The sequence below is a fragment of the Vanessa cardui genome, chromosome 7 (assembly GCF_905220365.1).
Source record: "Vanessa cardui chromosome 7, ilVanCard2.1, whole genome shotgun sequence".
Taxonomy (NCBI): Eukaryota; Metazoa; Arthropoda; class Insecta; order Lepidoptera; family Nymphalidae; genus Vanessa; species Vanessa cardui.
In genome coordinates this window covers 5,273,698-5,300,446 of record NC_061129.1, presented here as the reverse complement: position 1 = coordinate 5,300,446, position 26,749 = coordinate 5,273,698, and the positions used below count along the sequence as shown (strand labels likewise).

General features: G+C 33.1%; 4 protein-coding genes across 6 annotated transcripts; 2 read left to right on the top strand and 2 right to left on the bottom strand.

Moving 5' to 3' along the window:
- The first annotated feature begins 22 nt into the window (after positions 1-22).
- Positions 23-5,814, top strand: LOC124530867 (tubulin polyglutamylase complex subunit 2). The gene is made up of 5 exons (XM_047105219.1): positions 23-171; positions 2,939-3,106; positions 3,400-3,578; positions 3,804-3,977; positions 4,512-5,814. The coding sequence occupies exons 1-5, from the start codon at positions 96-98 to the stop codon at positions 4,671-4,673; spliced, it is 759 nt and encodes a 252-aa protein (XP_046961175.1). The 5' UTR covers positions 23-95; the 3' UTR covers positions 4,674-5,814.
- Positions 173-2,294, bottom strand: LOC124530866 (tRNA-dihydrouridine(47) synthase [NAD(P)(+)]-like). The gene has a single exon (XM_047105218.1). The coding sequence runs from the start codon at positions 2,007-2,009 to the stop codon at positions 222-224; it is 1,788 nt and encodes a 595-aa protein (XP_046961174.1). The 5' UTR covers positions 2,010-2,294; the 3' UTR covers positions 173-221.
- Positions 5,815-6,142: 328 nt separating the features above from the next.
- LOC124530865 (protein PALS2) lies at positions 6,143-18,836 on the bottom strand. 3 transcript variants are annotated; one of them, XM_047105215.1, is made up of 12 exons: positions 18,702-18,836; positions 12,985-13,085; positions 11,692-11,841; positions 11,254-11,454; positions 10,815-11,045; positions 10,633-10,731; positions 10,393-10,551; positions 9,072-9,282; positions 8,139-8,309; positions 7,613-7,758; positions 7,252-7,326; positions 6,143-6,653 (listed from the first exon to the last, which is right to left on the bottom strand). In XM_047105215.1, exons 1-12 carry the CDS (start codon positions 18,781-18,783, stop codon positions 6,477-6,479), a joined length of 1,803 nt encoding a protein of 600 aa, XP_046961171.1. In that variant the 5' UTR covers positions 18,784-18,836; the 3' UTR covers positions 6,143-6,476. The 3 variants fall into 3 exon arrangements, with proteins under 3 accessions (XP_046961171.1, XP_046961173.1, XP_046961172.1); XM_047105217.1 differs by lacking the exons at positions 12,985-13,085; positions 18,702-18,836 and adding an exon at positions 12,119-12,249 and having other exon boundaries at positions 11,254-11,466; XM_047105216.1 differs by lacking the exons at positions 12,985-13,085; positions 18,702-18,836 and adding an exon at positions 12,119-12,249.
- A 4,396-nt stretch (positions 18,837-23,232) lies between these two features.
- LOC124531348 (uricase) lies at positions 23,233-26,175 on the top strand. Its single transcript, XM_047105883.1, has 5 exons — positions 23,233-23,394; positions 23,491-23,996; positions 24,086-24,209; positions 24,320-24,506; positions 25,535-26,175. The coding sequence occupies exons 1-5, from the start codon at positions 23,372-23,374 to the stop codon at positions 25,706-25,708; spliced, it is 1,014 nt and encodes a 337-aa protein (XP_046961839.1). The 5' UTR covers positions 23,233-23,371; the 3' UTR covers positions 25,709-26,175.
- Positions 26,176-26,749: the final 574 nt, after the last annotated feature.

The window sequence follows — 26,749 nt, the reverse complement described above, 5'->3', positions numbered from 1 at the left end:
TTATTCAACAATGTGAATGGCAACTATTATTGTATCCTAGACAACTGTTGACAGATCAATAAAGTACAATAATTTTTATCACAAAAAAAGTTGTAATGAGTTTTTGTGTTGATTTAGTGTCTGAAGATTCCTTTTACGAAAATATAACATTGGGAATAACAAAAGTCTTAGGTAAAAATAGTATTTTTTTATTCAAATAACAACAAAATATAATATACCAATCATTGATAAGAATTAGCTTTGTGTTTTGGCAAGAATTGAAATCCATCAGGAACTGGACCTAGTAACATTTCACTAATCTTTATCCAGTCAGCACAGTTTCCAGATGCCATTAAAGTTTCTAAGTCATTGCGACCAAAATACAATGGAGGCCTTTCATTAATTTTTTGGGGAGGTCTTTCTAGTAATCCAACAGGTATATAGCGATATAAGAATGAGAGCCACTCAAGAAGAAAGCGTCTTGTATTTTCTACACCTTGTGTATCTGAACCCCAATGCTCTAAACCATAATTAGTGAATTTTTTGATTATATCAAATCTTTCATTACTGCTAATGTCCCACAATTTCTGTTCCTTTATTTCTGTAAATATCCATGGCTTTATTAATGCACCTCTACCAATCATAACACCTTGAACTGTTGGAGCTACTTCTCGTCTGTAGGCATAGTCTTCATAACTTAGAATATCACCATTACCAAAAACAGGACAAGGAGAAACTATTTTAGCACAAGATTCTATGTAATCCCAATCAGCTAATTTTGTATATCTTGCTTCTCTAGACCTGCCATGTAGTGTTATTAGAGAAGCACCCCAATTTACTACTTTTGGAATAATATTATGTGCTATTTTTTTATCTTGGTAAATACCAGTCCGCATTTTTACAGTAAATGGTATATTTAATAAACTTGAAGCACTTCTAACTGATGCTTCTAAAGCAGGCATTCTGTGCATCATCCCACTGCCTCCACCTTTCTTATAAATTAAATCTATTGGACAACCAAGATTTAAGTCAATAAAGTCTAATTCTGTATTTTCTTGCAACAATTGAGCTACTTTTGCAATTCCATAAGCATTGTTTCCACATATTTGAGCTCCAAATATATCCTCTGATTCGTGTCTTTTAACCAGTGCCCACTCCTGTTTTAATCCTTTTAATAAAGATTCACATAATGCCATTTCACCACATGTGATATCAGCTCCAAATTGTTTGCATATTCTTCTAAATGGTAAATTACCTACGGTAGTTAGAGGACTAAGAAATAACTTATTTTGCCAATCAATTTTCTTTTTTTCTCTTGGTAATAATTTAATCAAATCATCATCAATAATTGCCCCACTTTGGCTAATGATTTTATCACTTTCTATTGTTGAATTAATAGTGTCACTTTCAATGTCTTTTTTTTCAGATTTATTTTTGGTATCTAGAGATTTAACCAATTTTTCAGCTAAAGTAAAATCATATTTCCTTTTTTGTAAACTTATTTGTAATGATTGTTGTAAAGTATTTTTAACATCTTCTTTCCAAGTGCTTACTTTAGTTTCATCAATAATGTTGAGTCCATCTTTTGTTGTATGTCCAGAACCAAATCGACATGTAATTCCTCTAGGGCACCTGCCTCGAATGTTAAATAAATGACATGTATCACCTAAATCTTCTTGTTTTGAGTTTAAGTATTCGACGGGATTATGAATGTATTTGCACTTTGTAAATTGACATGGCTTAATCTCATCTTTAGAAATATTATTTATAATAGTTGGGCATGGTTTATTTTGTTTTTCATCTTGAAATGTTTTTGGTCTTGCTTTGTTTTGGCCTCGTCTTTTAACCTTACATTTATCACTGGACGCATCTCCATTTTCATCACTTCGGAGCTTTTTAGCTTCAATATTGTCATCTTCACTTAATTTACGCTTATTAATGATTTCAGTTTTTTCTATTTTATTTTTATCTGGCTTCTGAATTATGAATTCTTTTTTTATATCACAAACGCCAGCATTAGGATTTGTCATTATTTGTTATATATTTTAAAAAATTTCAGTTTTTTAAAAATAAGTCAAAATGTATTCAAATATAACATCAAGTATGGGTATAGAGGTTATGTTTTTATCATTCATTAACAATCTCATTAAATTGCACTTAATATAACATGATGCAACTACTGACTACTGTTATAAACAAATCTGATGTTTAATGTACATTGCAATCACCTACAGAATATTTTATATAAACCTAATTGGCCATGTGTTGTACCACGGTCTACGACTTGTCAAAGTTATAACAAAATTACAAAAGTTCTAAATTTCTAAGTGTCAAGTGTCAAAAATATATTTTTATAATTTTTGCAGACATAAAAGTAAAAAAAAAAGTAATACTGAAGGAGAACCAAAGTTTCGATTTTTAAATTAAATATGGTTTAATGATTTTTAAAACAAAACAAAAAATGCTATAAGCGGTATTCCTCTTTAACTGGTCCTAGATATATACAATCATTTCCTCACCAACGTCATACTTTAAAATATTTACATATCTCTTCTAAATGAAACTTTATAGATACACTAGAATTGAACTTTTTCTTCTTACTTATCTTAGGTATAAGGGATCTATCTAAGTTAAGTTAATATTTGTTTGTCAGCTCTCCCCGATTTAGAGTGCTAAAATATTATCCAATCATGAGTTACTTATATCTTCAGCTCCACTTTACACTTATTGTTCACTTAGTTTATTGTCAAAGCTCCTCTTTACGATCTATTCTTCATTTTGTTGAATAACGACATACCACTTACCAGACCCATTCCAGAAGCGACCAGATCCATTGAATTGATATTTGTAACCCAGACCATCACATTTCACTCTAAAGTAACTTGTCAACATTAGTTATAACCTTGTGCTTTTATTAAAATTATAATAATTTAAGAATTAAAAAAAAACCTTATTTTAGAGTCCGATTCGAGAATATCTAATGTGGTCGTTGAACGTCGCCCACCATGCGATCGTGTAGCGCTTTCAAATTGGGAACAGAGGCATTCTGCTACGTTACCAGAAGATTTGCGGAATTTTTATGCTTCGACCGATGGTTTTGAATTATCTTGGCGCTATAAATACTCAGGAAAGCAACGTTTTGATATTTTATGTTATTTATAATGCAGACGGACAAAGGGCATGATGGTAATTGGTCATTTATGCCTCTAGACGTGGTCCGTGTAACAGGTTTGTATGTTTAAAAATTTAAACATACAAACCTCCTTTACCATTCAAATAAGAATACATTCAGGTGTTTTTGTTTGGTAGTGTTTGCAGTTGTACCTTCTCATATACGTCCGTGCAAAGCTGGTAGTCGAAAGTTAAGATGACAAGCCAGATTTTTATTATTTTATTTAAAATGTTGAATATTCGTTGCAGCGGATGAAATTTTATCTGTTGGATCAATACGAGTAAACGCTTTAAATGATTTGTGCTTGACTCCTGCACTTAAAGATCTATTGGATTTTTCACTTACACGCGCAAATAGTGGTCCTCGTCCGGTACTGAATACTAAAAGCAAGGTCTTCGAACTTGACAACTGCAGAAATATTGGAAAGGTAAAATAAAAAGGCACATTTTAAGATATATAGATAATTTAAGTGATTCAATTAACTCCATTATGAATCTACTGTTCATATGTTCTAAATTGTTTTATATTTCAAAGCGGTATCATTGCGTATCATTATTCGCATGTCATCAAATCATTATAATGTTTAGATTTACTATGTAATGTAATATATATATTCCTACTAAATTATTATCAGAAGAAATATCACTTTCAGGTGTGTTTGATATATACCGGTGGATGTTGGTCTATATGGCTTGCTACAAGAGATGGGTCATGGGGTTGGTTAGCGCATTCGTTCACCCATTATTTTAGAATGGCTCTCGTTCACCTCGGTCTTCCCGGTTGGCAGGCGGCCTTTGCTAACTTACCACTAATACCATGGGCGGAGGTAATGTACGATTTGAAAAGGTTACGTTATTTTAATTAGTTTCAAATCCAAGCATTACAAAAATATTTCAAATGATTTGACGAAAACGCTAACACTCAACTGCGATTTACTTAATTTTCTACAGATTAAAATTGCAAAACTGATACTGCAATGTTTTTGCAGCGTGGTTTCAGTCAAATTTAAATAATTTAATTAAATGATTACTTAATAACCGTTTTCCATTTTCTATTGATGTTTTTTTTTTATAGCTTGACGTTTTATTTTTCCTGGTCTTATTCTTATATTAAAGCAATATTATAGTCGAAAGGAGAGAGAGAGCAGTTAGACTCAGATGGGTTCAAGCTCAGCCAAGGACCACTAAATATTCATGTGCTAAATTTGTGTTTAAAATTCATCTCTCACTCGAACTAAGTTTATTTCCTAAGAGTAGAGAAGGCATAGCACAGGAGTTGTATTTTATTTTCCTTTAAAGAGACCATAAAAATGTTACTGATTTGAATGGATCTGATTATTTAGATAATCAAATGCTTACAGCAATTATTTCTTCTATTGGCGCCGCATCTATTGGAGAAAACAGAAAATGAACAAAATGCGATCTGTGCTACCAACGAGACGGGCCTCAACCACATCGACCCTACCATTTTTAAGACCTCAGTGCGTCATCACAAGAATACTTCACGCCCATCAAACCCATAGTCTTCAAAATTTATATATGATTTGGCACATATTTAATAAAAATTGATAATTGCAGTTATAAGAATATTATGTTTTATTATTTAAATTGGCAAAGAATAAAATAAACATGGCGTAATCATGTAATCGCGAAAATAAAATAAAGCGTAAACTTACATATTAATGTATATTGAATATCCTCGATACAATAAAATTTACAGCTAATTAACAAAATAAAATGGACGGAATGTAAAATCCTTATGAAATTCAAGCTAATATTACAATAAGAATATCTATGGTATATAAGTTCTTAACATTAGCAGATCGCAGTTAATTAATAAAGAAACTAAAAGCATTCGAACTATTTATACATATATTCATCGCTTCGTAATTTGCAGTGAAATATTAATTTTAAAAATAGTAAGTGATGTGTCTTTGTAATACAAAACCTTATTTTACTAGTGGCAACTTAATTCGTAAATACAAAAATAACTAACTGAGACATATTTTTAATTATTCAATAGTTTGTGAGAGTGTGTGTTTATAATTAAATGCATTACATTCCTTGCGAATGATCGCCTTACAATTACATAAACTTAGAACCTTTTTACACACCTAAAATACTCATTACCTATCGTTACTTAAGTAACAGATAACTAAAGCCTATTCCAATCCATGAAGGGTGTAATAAACAAACCTTAAATTAACATATTCATTACATACATTTGCCGAGAGCTGCTGTATTATTCAACACTTTGCTCTTGCTTAATATATGCCGACATTCAAAACGCTATTTTAGTGGCAATCCATAATGAATATTATAAATGATTTGAATATCGAACAATGATATTGCGTCAATACAATCAAAAAGGTTATTTATTTTTCCTTCTGTAGTTGGAAAAAGCTTATATATCTAGGTGGGATTTAATTTTGAACACTTTAGAGACATTGTGATTATAATCGGGTGGTTCAAGACACTGTATTAAAAAGGGACTATGAGAACAATTACATTTGTAATGGTAACAATTTTCCTATGGAAGGGTACATAAAGAAATAAAATTATTGGAATGATTATTACCAGTTATATTAAAGCAGTTGCGACTGCGGTTTATTTATATCTCGATGATATTCGAGTCAAAACTAAGTTAAACTTAAAATATAATGAGATTACTCGATCTGTAACAGTTGATATAAAGTTATATTCAATCATGTGATGATAAAAAATTATTATACTATTTGAATTACATCGTTATATATATGAAAAAATAAATATAATGTATGCAAACTGTTACTAAAAATGTAAATATATATGTGTATGTATTGTATATTTATTAAGGTAGTTTTTTGTAGTTTTGTGATGGATAGCAGATAGCGTTTTAAAGGTAGTGTTTAGTTGAGAGATCAGCGTTGCAACTGAGTGGTGTAAATTCAAACTTAACTTCTCTTTTGTGATTACTAAATTTTACTTATAATAAATTTGATGGTATATATAAATTAGTATCGTGATGTCGTATTTTGCACGAATACATATATTTTTAATTAATAGTGGAATAGCGCTAGTTTCCATATTTTTTGTAAATATGTGTATTTCTCATAATGATTATTTATTGTTGTGATCGATCAGTATAAAGAATAATTTTATCTTCGAAGCTGTTAATGTAGCATTTGCTCAAAATGTTCTAAATGCAATTGGCTCAAATCCTAACATTCGAAACTATCAACTAGTTAGCGTTACAGAGCAGTACTGCTGTATTCGTTGGTCGGGGCGATTCAGTAGAACTAATTAGCGTTACAGAGTACTGCGTTGTATTCGTTGGTCGGGGCGACTCAGTAGATCCAGGTGACGGGCACCCACTGGTGGTCGGTGGACAGCGAGTGTAGCGCGTCCATGAGTCGCGCGTGCGTGGTGTCCGCGTTGCTATTGGTGAGCACCAGGTCGATGTACTTCTCGTACTGCCGCTGGATGCGCGCGCTGTCTTCGAGAGTCTGTTTCATGTCTTCTTCCTGTGAATTACGTCATCTTAGTTAGTTGTATTGCGAAGTGGAATCTCAGATATTATTATTCAAGTGCAACAGACGACGCTTCAGCAATTAAACCTGAACACGGCCCAATATCAAGTGTTGTAGTGTAGCAGTATTATTGATGATACTGTTAGGGCTAGGCTGTTTGATTGAGGTAGGGCTTTGTATTCTTATGGTAGGGCTTTGTGCAAGCCCGTCTGGGTAGGTACCACCCACTCATCAGTTATTCTACCGCCAAATAACAGTACTCAGTATTGTTGTGTTCCGGTCTGAAGGGTGAGTGAGCCAGTGTAACTACAGGCACAAGGGACATAACATCTTAGTTCCCAAGGTTGGTGGCACATTGACGATGTAAGGTATAGTTAATATTTCTTACAGCGTCATTGTCTATGGGCGATGGTGACCACTTACCATCAGGTGGCCCATATGCTCGTCTGCCAACCTATACCATAAAAAAAAGGACCTCTGTGGGCTTGAATAAAGCTCATCACCAGTAGTTACTTGAGGAATACGAATTACGTCAGCTAGTTAGAGCACGTTTCACAGGTAAATAGTAATATTAAAATGAAATCTAGTTTACCTCGTAGAGCGACGCGAGCGACTCCAGCGTGCGCGCGCGCCTCGAGCTGTAGCGGATGGAGCTCTGCCGATCGAACTACACGGCGCATGCGCAACCGTCACAAACATAAAAGTATACATCTACTTCAAACATGCCATAAATAAATTAACATATTAATATTTTTAAAAATAAAAAGGTAATTGGTAAACAATCAAACAGACGTCTATAAAAACAAAACTTTTCTATATAATCTACTAACTCAAATTTGTATATATGAATAAACTTTTATACATGCTATACATAATAAGGACTAGATATGTTAATTGCTAAATTTCCAATTATGGATACCTGAATGACAGGAGTATGGTTACTAGGTCTTTACCGTTAGGTTGCGGTTGGAGGCGTATGTGAGGTTGCGCAACTGCTCGATGCCCGGCGCCGAGATCATGACGACGTACGGCAGGAACTCGCTACTGTTGTGGAGGAGCTTGAGCGATTGCGGGGCGCAGTCCAGTATACACATTTTACCTATTTCACATTTTGGACATAAGATCAATTATAACATAAACACTTGTCCGAGAGATACTTTAGTTTACATTATAAAATAAATGCATACAATACAATAGTTTTATAATTTATTTAGTAACCAAGGAATTTCTGGGAATCAGACTTCTCGTCAGTTTCCAGTAAACATGTTGATTCCTTCAAAAGGACTATTGTAAAATTTTTATGCTAAATAATTTATTACATGATTGGCATCAAATTCTGTCTTGTTATGATAATGTCTTCATTTTAGAATTAAGTTTTTATTTATGTTTGATTGAATTTAGTTTTCAAACATTATTTTTTTTAAAAGTCACTTGAAGCTCCTGAAACTTTTACTAGGTAATGTCAAGAAACAAAATTACCTTCTTTAATAACAGCTCTTATGGAGTCTAAATGAGTCCCATACAGGTGTCCGTTGTGCTCGCCGTATTCGAGGAAGCGTCCGGCGTGGGCGTCGCGCTCCATCTCCTCGCGCGACACGAACCAGTACGACATGCCGTTCTCTTCGAGCGGGCGCGGGGGACGCGACGTGTCTATAAATAAATCCACTTATTATTCCATATATGTAATACAAAAATTAGCAGATAAACCCGTCTCAGATACATTTCGCCACGGGAAACTTCGAATTTGGGGCCATCTTATTTCTTATCATATTAAAAAAAAAAAAACAGCCACGGGAAGTCATATGTTTTTGGATTGTTTATCTGATTGGAATATACTATTAAGATATTAAATAAAAATAAAATCATAAACTAATCAAGTCTATAAATACACTAATGTATTACAATTAAAAATAATGAAACTAAAAAAATTGCAATAGTCCAGATCGAAACCCAAAATATAATAAGCTAATAATATTTGAAATCCAGCGGCTGAAATCTTAACTGGTTTGTCTCAAGGGACCTGCCCTTTGGACAAATGCAAAAAGAAGTCTATAAATATACTAGTGTATTGCAATTAAAAATAATGAAACTAAAAAATTGCAATAGTCCAGATCGAAACCCAAAATGTAATAAGGTAATAATATTTGAAATCCCGTGGTTGAAATCTTAACTGGTTTGTCTTAAGGGAGGGAACCCAAAATATAATAAGGTACATAATAACAATATTTGAAATCCCGCGGCTGAAATCTTAACTGGTTTGTCTTAAGGGAGGGAACCCAAAATATAATAAGGTACATAATAACAATATTTGAAATCCCGCGGCTGAAATCTTAACTGGTTTGTCTTAAGGGACCTGCCCTTTGGACAAATGCAATAACTGCGTATCTGGAGAGAAGTGTTAGGGGCACTCACGCGGCACGACGGCGCCGAAGCGGTCGGGCTGGTCCTGTATGAGGCGGTTCTTGAGCGTGCGGCGGCCCACGCCGCGCGTGCCCACGAGCGCGAGCACGCGGCGCAGGAAGGGCGGCGTGCGCGCCACCTCCTCGTACAGCGCCAGCTCCGCGCCCTCCAGCTGCACGCTCGACCGCGACTCGTACACGAACTTCTTCTTCTTTTTCGATATCTACAATACATGCACGCTTGTTACTACTCTGCGACTGTCAGTGTCACGATGCTGAAAACGTTGGATATCTACAATACATGCACGCTTGTTACTTGACGACCTCCATGGTCGAGTGGTGTGTACACCGGTTTTCATGGGTACGCTACTCTGAGGTCCCGGGTTCGATTCCCGGCCGAGTCAATGTATATTACCATTAGTTTTCTATGTTGTCTTGGGTCTGGGTGTATGTGGTACCGTCGTTACTTCTGATTTCCATAACACAAGTGCTTCAGCTACTTACATTGGGATCAGAGTAATGTATGTAATGTTGTCTCATATTTATTTATTTATATTTATTTACTACTCTGCGACTGTCACGATGCTGAAAACGTTGTTTGGTAGCAAATATGAGATAAAAATGATAAATTAACTACATACAGAACAGACATAGTCAAATAAATGAATTGATGATGATGATGATTGAAAGGACAGCAAAGTCCTTGTTAAAATGTAATCCACATTTTAACAAGGACTTTGCTGTCCTTTAGATTTTGTTTGATTATGTCCATGGTTGTGAATCTCAAGGAAAACTAGCCAAAATCGGGAAATATTATACACTGTAACATGTGTGCACTCTCTATTTCCTAGCTCTCATGATGATATGGGAAATCCAGACATAGGACCAATGGTATTATGAGGGATAGGTTATAGGGTATACACTTCCATCATCCAGGCCCAGGGCTGACACTGATTTTTTAAAACCCGCAGTTTGAACCTAGTAACTTGTGATTTTTATCTAGACCAGTGTAGGAAGGCAAGGCTTTATAGAATCATCAAAAGTTGTTACAAATAAAAAAATTGCTAAGAAGAAACAGTAATAGTGACTTCTGGGACATGGTCTATGGTGGCTGGAAAAGCAGTCTCTTACGCTGTTGAAATGTGGGTTTGTATCTACCAATCATGCAACCAACTTATGTGGCAGAGTTTCATTGGACACAAATGAATTATAAAACTAATTTAACACACAAAATCTTAAAGATTATAATCTCAGTTTGTACAGACATTCTTCAGTTACATACAGGTGTTCAAGAAACTAAGTCTACTAAACTAGGAAAAATAAAATACACTTACTCTTGCTCCACATATACTGATTTTGTGAACAAAATCAGCCTCAGGTGGCACATAAGCTTTTCGCCTCTCTTCTAACTCGGGGGATGGGACTAAACCTACTACATCAGGTTTTTCTACATGGCTTGCCTGCCACCAGTTTGGATCTCTTCTATCTGAGACCTACGAAAAAAGCATTAATTCAATAATAATATCTTATATAAGGCCTAAAATACTTTTCATCAAATATATCTTAAGACTCACTTGTAATATATCACCTTTCTTAAATTCTAATCCAATCTCCTTACATGGTAATAATGTATCTTCAGAAGGATCATAATGAAATAAGGCTCTCATATAACACTGAAAAAGATATAAAAATTAAACACAACAACTCCACAACATTGTAAGTATTATACTGTTATTTTCTCTAATGTTCGACTTACACTTAATTTATTAGTTAATTGAGCATTCTTTTCTTTGAGGTTAGGGCCAACTTTGAGTGTCACTCTATCATTTGGCTTAGAAACAGCTTCCTTCAGCTGGTCTTCGGTATTTATTTGTACTCCGTCCACCTCCAGTAACACATCACCTACGCTGAGCAGTGCTTGCTTTGCTGCAGCACTGCCAGCTAGGATTCTAGCTACTATCAACTGACCATGTTCATCGGTTGTAACCTAGAATAAATGTAGTTGTAGTATTATTGTAGTTAACCAATCTATATTTAAGTATAGTATAGTATATATATATATAAAAATTTAAATTATAAAATACAAGAAATTGGTTACTAATATTCATTTATTTAATAAAATAGCACATAATCTTCAGTTGAGATTATTGAATTTGAGTTTTATATGTTATATTTAAGACATTTTCAGTACTCACCGTTAAACCCAATGGTTGCCCAGGTACTTTTCTAAGCCCTACAACTTTAACAGTCTCCACTGGCATGTCTCCGTTTTGGTCCGGACTTAAATCTAGGCTTTCAGCTACGTCTTTCTGTTCTTCTTTTAAAGTTTTCTCATCAATCCCAGAACCACGTTCAAGCCAGATTTTCCCAATTTGATCATGAGCATCAATCAGTGCCTATTTAAAAGACTAAATATTTAAGATGTAAATAAACATTTACTTACATTACGTCATAGGTATACAACAAAACGTATTCCTGAGCTGGATTTTACATAAATACTTCATATTTCGCAGGACTGACAGTACTATATTATTAATTTATTTCTTTACTTCATTGTTAAGTATAATTGGACTACAGACATTAAGTACAAAGAATAGGCTATTTGGCAAACAGAATGTAAGTGAAATTCTTACCTTAAAGTGTACTCGGGACAACAATATAGCAAGTTCAGCTTGTTCGATCGTCCGTATGTTGTTGCCACGATATTCACTGAGAGACTTTATTATGTTTACATTATCCAGGGAGACTGGCTTTACGATCAAGTCCTCTTCCGAATCGATCGCCTGTAACGTCAACACGTACACTAAGATCCACTTAAAATTTATATCTTTGTTTTATGCATAAAGATTTAACAATAAAAAGGATGAAACAAAAAACAGGCTTAGGCGTGGCACTTGTTTATTTCACAATTTTGAATGAAAACTTTTATTTTAAACACCCAACATACCACAACATTTGAAAATAACTAAAATTATATTTAAAAAATACAACAAAATTATTATTATTATTCTGTATATTTAAATAAATTTATTTTTAACGAATAAATTGGCCAATATATACCTATGTACACACCCACTCAGTTTCTCATTGGGAATTCGTTTCGTGTTGCGTGTTTTTGTTTGAGTGTCTATTCATTTTAAAAATTTAATTCATACCTTATTACGTTTTCATAGAGCTGAAAATTCATATCGAATACGACACAGTATTTATGACACAGAAATGATATTATCAATGTTCCGTGTCTGTCAAAAGTAGCTTTAAGCAACAGATAAAAAATAGTATGCCTTCACTTTTATTACTAAGAACTGAATAATTATATTTTTAACAGACTTAAAATTATTATTATTTAATATTTACATTATAAAATAAATTCATTATATTTGAATTTAGTGTCAGCAATGAAGGTAAAGCTAATATATTTAGATTTTTTATAAACAAGTTTTAAGCATATACGTATGTATGTAAATGTTGAGTATGGATCAGCTTTTTAAAAGCATTGTTTGAAATGAAGAAATTTAATTTAGAGAACTAAATAAATAACGAATTAAGTTTTCCACTCTTATTAATTGTTGAGGAATTACTGGCACCTTTAAAATATGGAATCATTCTTGTAGTATTCCTACCCAATCAATAAAAAGCGGTTAATCGATAAGATATACACATTGTTGTGCTGTACGTAAGTGAGCCTGTGCCATTACAGGCAAAAGGGATTTAACATTTTGTCCTTTGTTGGTGTTGAATTGTTGGCGTACATAATAAAATAATATCCCATATAATGTTCATATATTTGGACGGTAGAGTCTACTCCTCACTATTGCTACAACAAATTATTATCCGTCTGTCTTTCTTTAAAAAATAAAGTCTCTCTTATAATAGATGTATAATATGATGGTGATGATGATTAATTTACCATTTATAATACTTACTCCATATTTTCTAGCAAAATCGGGGCTTTCCACTATGCTTTTTAAAAATATTACTTCATGATTTGACAGATCTTCCTCTGGCTGCGATTCTTCCTGTATTTCTATAGAAAGGAAAAGTTAATTATTATTATTGTTAATAAAGTACCAATAATGTGGACATACATTAGCTATTACCCTGTACCTACTTATATAACATATATCACATATATGTTAATGTATGTCGATGGGATTTTTTTGGAAAAATCATATACATATAATATAGCAGTATATCAAAAAATATTGCACTCTTTTAGTACTAGCTCGGAAATAAGCGACTTAACCTGTTTGAGAACATTATTTTTTGTCAATTTTCCAATTCTATTGTTAGAAGTGAGTCTGGAATCGATGATTTTTAATCCTAAAGTAAGCCGTATATATTTTTGGTATTTATGTTCAATGTTTCTTGTATGTTAATTAGTAATCTAAGATTTTTGTATCTAACATGGAATGGACTATAAGTATTTAAATCTTGTATTTGTATTTGCAAATAATAACATTCAACAGAGAATCTTTGTATTGTACTGTTTGAACTTCGAATAACTAGTGCTAAGTACCAAATGAACCTAAGTAGTTCTAGACCATATCGTTATTTTTTAACAGGACTGTGATTAAGTCAATTCACTTTATGGCATTATATAGTTCATTACATCGACTAAAATTAAGCTTAACGTCTTGAAATACTAATTTATTCATATGATTTTTTCTTAATTTATTGCTGAGCGAGCTGATTATAATATTTTCTTTTATTTATGTTTTTGTCATGACGTGCTAGATTCTCGTTATTAATAGTCGAAATTGTGCAAAAAATGTTTTTACCAATATGGAAGCACTGCGGGGAAAATTGGCATCGCTTCAAATTTGTTAAAAAGAGAGTTAAATGATATCGGTATATGAGGGTAATGTTCTCGTTCCTCAGAATCCCTTCTTTTGTTAAACGAAAAAGTTGAACAAACATACATTTATACTCATACTTTTAAAGTACCTTTTTCATTGCCAATGTAAAATTTGACATCAAGCGTAGAGGCAGACTATCCTACCTTTTATTCCTTTTCTCAGGAAATAAAATATTTATAGTTACCCAATTTTCCCCATGCTACAATTTAATACAACTGCTTTTTGAATGCGAAAAGATAGGGTGAGAAATATATGTATTTCCAAATTCTCTCGTTTCTCTTCTCAAATTGAATAGCTGATTAAGTGACACCAGTCACCAACTGCTAACTTTTGTAAGATAGAATCCGGCGCACAGAAATATATAGACAATTAAGCTCCTTCTTAACCTTTTATCAGCCAAAGTCCGTAGTACAGTAAGTTGGTTGGTAGGGCTCTGTGCAAGCCCGTCTGGGTAGGTACCACCCACTTATCAGTTATTCTACCGCCAAATAACAGAACTCAGTATTGTTGTGTTCCGATTGAAGGGTGAGTGAGCCAGTGTAACTACATGCACAAGGCACATAACATCTTAGTTCCCAAGGTTGGTGGCACATTGACGATGTAAGGAATAGTTAGTATTTCTTACAGCCTCATTGTCTATGGGTGATGGTGACCACTTACCATCAGCCCATCTGCTCGTCCGCCAACCAATACCATAAAAAAGTTTATATTTCGCTATAATCACAATATATACTAACCAAAGCTTCGTTTATCTATCGGCAAGCTTTAAGGACGTAGACTACAAACTCCCGAGTTGAAACCCCATTAAAACATTATTAGGTATTTAAAAAGTTTTCTCTTATTGGTCGATAAATTCTTAGTGGCAGCACGGTGTCCAAAAATTGTCAGCCATTTCAATATTCCCCATGCCCTTCTAAAGACGTATTTAAAGCATTAGGCTATTTGACAATGCGAAAAATAAATTGTGGATTATGGTAATCAGTGTATATTATGAGTTTAAAAATGGTTAAATTTACTAACGAAAGTTAAAAATAATACTTAATTTATTCAAAAAACCAGAAATAAAAATGCATTTTTTCAAACGTTTGTCACGTGACATAAAACGCTCCTGATTGGCCGGGCTTATGATGATGTCACTTTCTTGATAACCTTGCTTTTCTACTATACAAGAAAGTGAAGTCACAGACCCCATTGCAGCGCCATATTGTCCAAGTAGAGTTTTTGCGCGCTATTTGAATTTGAAATTTATAATATGACATTTTTCGGTAAATATGTACTAGAAATAAAAAAATCTCCTTTTACTGGGTTCCTTAACTTCTACTTAATAATATAAAATGGATTTTAAAAACCAGTCAAATAGCCTATTGGTCCAGCGCCCTTTCTTGCCTGTTAGATTCGCTGGCCCATTCTGATTATGAGACTGAACATAAGTTTGTGTACATTTGTGCACTGTAATACCTGCTACGTTGGCGTTGGTTATAAATGCAGAAGTCGGTCGGGACGAAATCATGAAATACAATATACAGTAATGTGAAGAATACACTGGGATTTCCTCAGGTATTCTGTATATCTGTACCACAGATTAGATTTTCAGATTAGTCAATAAGCAACTGCTACTAATCTTTCTATTAAGAAGTATGTTAGAATAACTTGATAAATATCATAATAATTATATAAAAACCTAGTTGGTTAAAGTTTTCTTTATTATTCGAAGACAATGTTGGTCTATAGATTCTAGTTATTAATATTGTGATTTGTCATTTCTTTACGTTCTGTACAGTTTGTACAATAGAATGTTTCCAATATAGACATTCGATTTGATCTATTTCTATCCACGGTCAGTGTCACTAATAGAAACATGATAGATGTATGATCGGTCTACACGAAAATAGATTCTTATGCTATATTTTGCTTTTGTTTGGTTAGCAGATACTTTGAACAGTAGACGGAGTCATCTATTTTGAATTTCATCATATCTAATTCATTCATTCATTCATATTTTTATATTCTAAATCGATTTTCATTTAACTTTAAATTTTTTAGGTATGAACGTGTTGTAAATAATTAAGTTATTAACTATCCTAATTGTATGTTATCCATTTTATATACTTTATTCGGCTTGCATGTGTCGTGATGCATGCAAGGCACGATCACGACGGCAAATGACTCATAAACATTTGACAGCGATTTAAATCCGAGTATAGTATTTATATAAAATGTCTATTGAATCAAAATATTTCTCCTTTCATAATATAACTGGTAATAGGTACATTTATTTGTAAGTCTCCCGTTATTGATCTTAAACGTTATACCGACAAAGATAACATTTGATTCAATTGTCTATGCTCAAAAGAGTCTCAACCTCATGTAATTATTTTGATGAGGAAACAATTTTTATAGCTTGATACCACAGAACAAACGAAATTTAATTGAAATGTGTTACTGTTATTTTTCAAAATTTTCAAACATTACATATAATTATCATCAATCTCTGCGACTTTATAAAATATTTAATCATAATACCATATATATAAATATGGAGAAAAGGTCAGGACAATATGTATACTCAGGATCTTAATAACATTCGAAAGGATTTTTTTGTGTAACTGTAATAGGTTTGCGGTATTCGTTTGTACCATGACTGAGAATTTGCCCGACTACATTGACTATGCTATTATTAAAAAAACTCAATATGTACATATGTGTACCTAGATTAAAAAAAATGAAACGTTCATCACTGGCCTATAAATTATCATACTATGATATTTTATATTAATCGAATAAGTAGGTAATTTTAACGGATAAATACCGGATAAAATAAAACCATTTTTTCGCAAAATAACGTTATAACGATATTGATAGACCAATATATTTCTATATTTATATTAACGTATGTCTGATACAGAATGGAATGGTGTTTAAGATATATTGAATAAAAGCAAGTTTGTTACATCTGTAATAAAAACGAAAAAAATATGGGATGCTAGTGGCTTCATCACGATCGATTTTGTGAAAAATGGCTTAAGATTTATTTGTAAAATAGTTGGAATAAAAAAACAAATTTAACGAAACATATTTACGGTTATATCCATTTATATGTAATTAATATCAATATTTCACTTTCTTTACTAAGGTAAGTGAGATCTACCAGAAATTGGCTAATAAATGTCACAGTCAGATTCCCTTTGTATTTAAGATTTCTAAATAGAATACTAACAACTATTTTTAATTATCCTATTATTAACTCTTAATGTTTGTGTTGTTCTAGGTTAAGGATTAACAAGGAAATTAATACTACTATTCTTGGCTTTAAAATTCAATTGAGTTTAGTATCTCAACCGTACCGATCAATCTCATTCGTGTCTTCTCCATCCTACGTGACATTGGCGAAATAATCTGTGCCCTGCCGGCATAACTAAAAGCCATTAAACTAAGAATTGAATTGAATTGAAGATTTCTAAAATTGTAGCAAACTACGAATGTATTTTATAGCTTAACATAGCTAAGGTAAGCTATAGTATATGATAAAGAATAAAAACTTAGTCTCTCGCTGATTTATATCGGTGGAAATGGAATTTACATTCTGAACCTGAACAAATAATTTATCTTGTGACAAACTCGTGTAAAAGGACGCGTTCAAAAGAGCTTACTCGAATGAAATATTTATTTTTGATTTTGCCAACGTCTTCTTCGTTGCATCAGCATCCATCCCATTGGGCGGAATTTGAGTAAGTATAACTGGGATAAAGTGTGACGCGAGAATGTGCGACTGGCAGCCCGATGTCTAGCCTTTGTTAAAATAAATTATACAGAAATAAATGCCGTTACATAATTTAAATGCCAATGTATACATATGTTTGTTACGTAATATTTTCTAACTAATATATTGAAATAATAAGCAATAAAATTATTTTAGTAAGGAAAGGAGATTATCGACCGGCGGAAAGTTATCGTAAGCTGCATAATACATTCGGTGAATCATATGCCATGCAAAAAATAACCACATTGCGGAAATACTTAAGCCGTGACATATATTTGCGTGCTACGACCTCCACTAAGTCCCCTTAATAATTACAAAATGCAAATTGCACTTGCAAAATGTACTACGAACTTTTATAGACGAAACAATTAATTAAAAAAAAAATAGGTCTACTTGTTTCTCATTAGAAGGAACTATTTACATATATTTTGCTTGAAATTAAATCGAAAATCAAAATACCACTGTCATGTAAAGTTAAATCTTTGAATATCTTTAACTAGTGCTTTGCCTTCTTAGATTTTTTTTTCATGTATGCTACACTATTGTAACAGTAGTATTCAATTGTTTTTATTGGGTAACGGGTCAAAGCCTATCAAAATAATTCAACTGACTAAAATTCTGATTGTTTATAGTGATGTAGATTATTTTTCTGTCATGATTTTAGTGATGTTCCATGAATTTAATAGTTATTTAAGTTTCACGGTTTATCAGCGTAAACGCTGTTAGTGATATTACATTGACTACAAGTGTATTGCAATTTGTACTCATTGGATTTAGCATTAAACTCATTTAGGGTTTTAAAATTGATGCTAAACTATTATGTCGATAGTTTGCGAATACATTAAGAGTGTATGCGCAAACAATTTAATGAGGCTCTGCGGATGTCTGGTATGTATCGTGTTTGACATTATGTGTGAAGCGATATATTCTATCCACTGAGTGGATTACAATGTTTGAATAGTAATTTGTTTCACGTTAGATTTGAGGTTAAGTTTATTCACACGCCGATTTGCAAACAACTCACCGTCATCGGGAGGTTTATTGCTGACGAAGTCTCTAAATCCTCGCCAGTTAACAGTGTAACGTCCACTACGTCGCACCATCATTTGGATCACAGGGGGTGCAACAGTAAATAACACGAAAGATTCACCGTGCAGGTCGTGGCATCAGCCGCATATGTAGCAGACGTGCTCGACACTCGCGGTTGCGTAGACACGTCACGCGGCCGCGCCGTCAGCTGGGCGAGCGTGACGCGTCACATCGCCGCCCGCCCTCGCGCCTGCGCACAACACTCGCTGAAACACACTAGAGCTGCCCATTGCCTCTGATTATTTGTATCGATGTTTTTTATTCCGCTCGTTTAGTATCTAATTAGTAAAGTAATTCCTTTTTAATTTTTACTTGAGAGCTTTTGTTTTAATATTTTATTTATTTATGAAAATGATACATAATCAAAAAATTTAGTCACCAAACTACGAATTTAATCATTTTAAAAAAAAGTTTACCCATAAATTTAATTTAAAATTACTTTAATATATGGATTGATTGAGTTTGTTGACTTATATTTTTTGTGAATTCTTGATGTTTTAAAGAATATTAGCATTTTTAAAGACTTATGATACTGTTACATGTAATAAAACACATTTATATATTAAAAGACTTATTATATTTTACAAACTATTATAGGTACCCCAAATTATGCACATATGTCAATTTTGAGCGTAGTTTATTTCAAATCTTCTGATTGGTTTTATTAGCGCAAATATTATAATGATATTAAATTAATTTACAATGACGAAACAATAATTTACAAGTCGATACAATGTTATCGGCAAGCACTATTTAGGAGCCGCCCGTCTCAGACCGCCGCGCCGCCCGACCCCGTTAATATTTCGCAACTGTACTCCATTCGGCTTCCTCGTCTGATATGCTTTTGCGGCGCTGCAAGGAAACAACAATAAGTTTCCAAATAATTCTCTCACATAAACGCTTACACATAAATAAAACTTAAAAAATCAGTCACACCTCGTTTCATAATTGAAATTTGTTTTCTTTAGAGAATACATTTACATTCGTAAATTTATGGCGTATACTAAGAAAAATATTGAATTATTGTTTATTATTCATACGAGTCCAGATGTCGAAATTAATAAGTTTTGTATTTCGTTTTAACGTAATGTTTACTTGTATTGAATTATTACCGAATATACAATAAATACATTACATTACTTTGTAATAATAGTCTGGGATTCATATTTAGTTCAAGATTATCAAGATATCTGTGATAAAGATATTCGCGAAGTGTAGGCTCTGCCTCCCACGAAGCTTTATCGTCTCCATTTAGTTTTCCATTGTGATACTTTATATAAAGTGTGTAAAAATATGTGAATATTATGCGATATATATCTTTTTATGACATAGGTGGCAAACGAGCAGGAGGCTCACCTGATGGAATGCGACTTCCACCGCCCATGGATATCTACAACACCAGCGGGCTTGCAGGTGCGTTGCAGGTGACTTTAAGGAAGGAATACGCTCTTTTCTTTTCTATAGATGCATCTATCATACATCCATGATAATAGATAATAATAAATATTAACTTAACTTACACTTTTTTATTGTTTATTGGAAGGGGGACAGACGACCTAGTTACTTTTTGCCAATGCGGCGCCACTTTCGAATCGAAGATATTTGATTCCTTGTGATAACTGACTCACCCTTCAGAAACACAGAACTCCAAATTATGTTTGAATTATTGAGGAAGTAGAATAATTGATAACGGGGTGTTACCCGCCCTTGCGGGTTTTGTACAATCGGTAAAATATGATATTTTTACTAGTTTGGCATGGTATAATAATTTGGTATTACCGAAGCGGTATGCAGACGGCCATAAAGAATCCATACTTCTACTTGTCGTAAAATAACATCGTAGTATTTTAATATTATAAAGTCAGCAAATATAAAAGCTCATAAAAATTTACGATATGACTGTAAAAAATATTTTATTAATAGACTTGAAAGTAGTTTTAAGAAATGTAGGTCTAACATTCACATGTGTTTTATTGGTCGGGGGTTCGATTTGAGGGCAAAGGGATAAAAGTATTGGTCTAGAGCATTGTTTAGATGTGTGGCCTTTTCTTAGTAAAGAATAAAGTTTATCAATAATTTTCCCAATAAATTAAAAATGGTATTCATTTGGCTAGTTTTTTTTTATGTTAACGGTGCACGAACAAGAGGCTTACCTGATGGAAAGTGATTACTGCCATCCAGGGGCATTTGAAAATGCGTATAAAATGCTATAAAGAGGAGTTGATTATATATATAGTAGGTACTTTCGTTACGATGTGCGAAAAGTGCTACAGCGAATTTCGTTCCGAAAATTCCTCAGAGCTCTACCCCAAAACTTCTAATTTATTAATTAATTTAACTAAACTAAACTTAACGCATAATAATTGATACTTTGATTTTTTTTAAAACAATTATATTATGTATTTTTATTTACAAGTTTTTTTGAAGATATATTAAATTTTTACTTTGCGTAGATTATTAACTGTTTCATAAACAAATGTATGTTCCGATTTTATAGACTAATTCGTTCGTTAATTATTGAAGTAAGCGAACTATTTACATTTAATAATGATAAATTAAACTAAGACGAGCCGGATATTTCCCAATTATTGTTGTTCGTAATATCAAACGAGTGACACACGTGATATTTGTATTATAATTACTAACGAACGTACTCGTATGTAGTTCGTTATTATCATTGTTGCTAACTTGATATACGCTACTACTTAGAAAAGTTCCTTGACATGAAAATATATTAAAAAAAAAACATCGCTCGTTATATGTTTTCTTAATATATTTATCTCATAGTAACATTTTGATTGCTTGTCACATTTTTCTCGAAAGCAACAAATATTATTATTGCATTCAGATACCATTGTTTTGGAATTCGAATCTATTTTCGGCTAAAGATAAAGCGAAATAACAACACGTGCTTATCTGAATAGTTGTATATCTCATTAATTAGGCATATTTAAACATTAATTGCATCAAAATCTCAATGAACCTAATTGAGTTCATGATGGTTTTTAAATTATCCTGGATAAAGCTGCTTATTGATAATATCTTCGGGGTCGAAATTAGGGCTGGCACTGTTGAGAGATAACAGCAGTAGACAAGTTGCTTTAGATATTGTTTCTACAATACATGAACTTTACGTTTTATATTTACAATCAATAAAGTTCAAAATACTAAGTTCTAGTTGTCGACGTATACAAATAATTCTACAAGTTGTATTAATTTTGCGTAATAATAAATTATATCTGTTGCACGTGAGTGAGATATTTTTGTTAGATTCTAACGAGCTTTTCTTGAGTTAATGTGTACTTGCTTTGGATGCTTGGATTTATCTATTACAAAATTGCAGCAATAATTACTACACCTATGTTATTAGAGCTGCTTTTCAATTTCGGTTAATGCTTCTAAAAATAAATTCCTTTTATATTTGGAGTAATAATAGCGACAACTCAGCTATATATACCTACTGTTTAATATCAATAATAAATTATTTATAATTGTTATTGACATTTTATTGTTGTTTACGTGACCATAGACTTATAACTTCTTAAGAAGTGGCATGACCATGTCTAGTCAAAACCCTTGGTAATGTGTAATTACGATTACAGCTGTATTTGTTGTTGTGCTTTAAGTTTGACTCTGATATTAGTTCAATGATAGTTTATTATATTTTAAATAAGCAGAGGTCATGATCCTGGCTGTCAGAATAAGAGGAAGTAAATGATTACATTTAAGTTGTTAGGGTTATACAATGAGATATCATTCCCCGAATAAATTTTATTAATATACAACTGACGTCAATAGTTTTATATCTAAAAAACGTTTGTACTAAGTGTTTACATAATCGTTATTTTAAAATAATGCTAGGTTGGTATGTATGCAAGGTATTTTAATGGAATTCATTGATAGCTAAATTTGTTTTACATTTTTATCAGGTATTACAATTCAGTAGATAATAAATTAAGTTACCATTTTGCATATATAAATGTTATATTTTAACCAGCCGTGCCCGCGACTTCGAAAACTTCGTTTTAATTTAACGAAAATGTTATTATTGTAGCCTAAGTTACTCCTTATTACATCAGCTTTCTGCCAGTGAAAGTCCCGTCAAAATATGTCCAATCATTCCAGACTCTTTTAATTTTTGTCCGTCTGTCCGTTTGCCAGAACAAACAGACAGACAGCCAAAAATAAAAAAAAGTTATTGTGGTATATGTCCTGTCTATACATATACATTTGGTAAAAAGCGGTTAGTTTTTCGTCTTGTTTTTGACTATACGGTCTGAAACTTTTTCCACCAATACTAATTTAATATGCTGTTTTATGATTTTGTGTAAAGAAAATTTGAATGAAAACTCGTAGCTGTTGTTTATATTTACAATTTCCTTTGATAACGATGAATATTGCTCTGTATTCGATAAATAAAATTAATGTGAACACCGATAACGTCCAGTTTGCGCATTAGGCGCGTGCTCGTCAGTGATAATGAGGGTCACAGGGTACCTTTATAAATGAGCTCCGGAGTTCCAGTTATCGCAGTCTCTTTATGAGTAAATGAACCGTCGCCGGTTCCTGCACACGCTCAAAATAAAGTAATAAAAAAAAATTAAAATGCCGTGGACTAGCACGAACAGGTAGGTGTCGCGATCAACAAATAATTGACTAAAGATCACAATTCAATTCAGACACAAAATAGCATTATAAAATACTTTCGCTTTTGTATATTTCAGAATTTACGCGAAACCATCAAACACGAGTTCGGGTGAAGCCGGCCCGTTGGTTGCAATGGGAGCTAAAGCAGCCACTACGGCCGCCGCAGACACTGGCGGCCGCTTTGAACTCAGTGACCATGGATATGGGAAGAGTTCGGTTAAACTCTTGCACGTACACAGAGATGGAGAATACCATGTCATCAGGGAGTTTGAAGTGTCTACAGAATTAAAACTTGCATCCGAGTCCGCTTACATCGTAGGCGATAACAAAGAGGTCGTAGCTACTGATTCGCAAAAGAACACCGTTTATTTACTGGCCAAGAAGTATGGAATTAAGACTCCCGAGGAGTTTGGTGCGGTTGTAGTGAATCATTTTCTATATACGTACAGACAAGTCGTCGAAGCAAAGTGTCATATTATAGAATATCCCTGGGAAAGGCTGCAAGCGGGCAGTCCGCACAACCACGCATTCGTATTTGCCCCGACTGCAACCAGATGGTGCGAGGTCTCACAAATACGACACGGTGAGTTATTCATATCATTTTAAAATTTGGTAATGTAATGATCGGTACAAAATGTACGTGGTTGTATAATAAATGCATAATTCCCGCAGAGGCTGTTGCTGTTAAGTCTGGATTGAAAGGTCTTCGTGTTTTGAAGACTACGCAGTCCGCCTTCGTTGATTTCGTTCAAGACGAGTATACGACGTTGGCTGATGCTCCTGAAAGAATATTTAGGTACTTCAATAATTTTGTCAGATATTTTAGTCCAGTGCCATACTAGGCTTTTTATTATTATACTGAATATCGACATCTAGCATACTACAATAAATTTTATTACTTTACAGTACCATAGTGGAAGCAGAATGGTCATATGATAACATGAAATCAGCAGATTTCGACAATGCATGGTTGACCGTGAAAGATGCTATTTTAGAAAAATTCGCTGGCCCACCTGACACCGGCGTTTATTCGCCATCGGTACAGCACACTCTGTATCAAGCAGAAAAAACCGTCCTAGAAAAAGTTTCCGAGGTAAAATATGGATTTTAAACTTAAAAATATTTAAGTAACGACTTTTGAAAAATCATATACAAACCTGCAGATTTTTAATTTAGTTAGCAGTGGTTTTACTTTATATGGATTTAAAAATTACAACTTTTACTAATTATTAAAATTTTACAATTCATAAACTCATATTTAAAAGATATGATAAATTAAAAATAACTAATTAGTAATGTTTAAGCCCATTTTAGTCAAATCTTTGCTTAAACAAGGCTACAATAATAAGTGATATAAGTGTTTATGTTCGTGATTATGTGTTGGGGTTATCTCAGTAATTGTTGTTCAGCTTTGTGTGATATTTGAAAGAACCAATGCATTAATATACGTTATTTAATAATCTAATGAGTTCATGTGGTGTTATATATATTTTTTGAATTCGAACACTATTTTAATTTAATAGGGAATAAAGTAGTTAATTGTTAATATTTTTTGATTTTAAGAGAAATTAAGAATCAATTTCAGATGAGTTATTTGTTAAGGCCTATTTTGATTTGTATAGTTATGTTTGCAATATTGTAGTATTTTCGAAAACTATATTTAGTTATCGATACTCGCGATACGAGGCGTCACACCCTTATTAGTTATCGGCTCACGTGACATACAGCTATACGTTCCCCGTCGTGGTCAAAGTTTATCTTTAACTGTTTCAAAGCAATCGTCATACTCATTTTTGTATATCATCACTAAGCTGATAAGAAAAATGAAAAACATATTTATCTATATTGAAATTTAACGATACAGAGATCAGCAGACCCCTTCGTAGGAACTCACTTGGTGTCTTAATCGTGAAATATTCAAAACCGACATTATGTTACGTTATTTTGATTCATGTATTTTCCAACTGACATTTTACGATCGTGATCTGCAATTACTTTTGAGTTTTTTCTTACGGAATGTCTCCACTATATAGATTATTTGACATAAGTGTCATGTTTTAATAATCGATGATTCTTCTATTATAATTATACCTGATGTTTTGTATTTTTTCCTTGTTATAGATTACTTGGATTCGGATGTCTATGCCGAACAAGCACTATCTCAACATTGATGTTTCGAAGTTCCCCGCGAACGTGACCAAGGGCGATCCTCACCACTACATCTACCAGCCCATCGACAAGCCGGCGGGTCTCATCTACGCGCAACTTCGTAGACGTCCGAAAAGCCACTTGTGACCTTGAGCGCCCTAGACTATCGAAGTGACAGTCTGTTTCACCTAGGTCCTAAGATATACATAGAGAGATGTCATGCAACATACTAATTCCATGTTGCGGCATGAAATTGTTATTCAGTTTACTTTATTTTGTATTTCTGTTTAATATTGTTGATGTTGCGAATGATTTCCTCGAGTAAGAAATATTACATTCCCTTATAGTAAGGGTAATCAAATGTTAAATAAATAAGTGTTGTATCTTATAGTGTTCTTATAATAGTCGCACTGAAATAAAAATTGTTAAACTATATTCTAAACCCACATAAAGCACAGGATATAGAAAAAATATCTAGTCAAGATGAAATCTGAGCGACGTGCTTTTACGGAGTAGATAGAAAGAAATGTTTGTCAAATAACTTTCGAAGAGAACAAATCATGTTTTAGTACAATTACGATGTTATTATATTAATAAAGCAAATAAGTATTATAGACGTGTTTATTAATTTACATTATACTCTCATACATATAATGAAGTAAGGAGTTGGTCAACTATGTTTTAAATCGTCTCACTATTTCACTTACACAGAAGACTCGTATGTCGACTAAGTTATCATTACACATTATCTTCTAATATACCAGACATACCTACTGGTCGGTAGTTTTATTGAACACGAATATGGTGTTGAAAGAATACGTGAATCAATTCAGTAATAAGGACACACCTTCAAGCGAGTGATCGCCTGCGACGGATCATAAATCAAATCAATCATAAGAATAATTGATTTTGATTAACCGCCGCGCCGGTCACGAGATGTCATAAATTGATATCTACTTTTATTTTGGCATTTGTGATTTTAGTCTCTTGTGTCCTAGTCAATTTACGGTGTATATCCGTAGTGCGGGCTAGCTGTGAATGGAAAATCGAATCGCGTGAAGCCAGACGGGCTTCAGAAATATACCAATTAAGTATTATTTTTTTTATGAGAAGAATAAAATGTACGTTTCGTCATATTTTTCAAAGCAAAAATTGTCACACGAAACCATAAAGTGTTGAATAAAAATT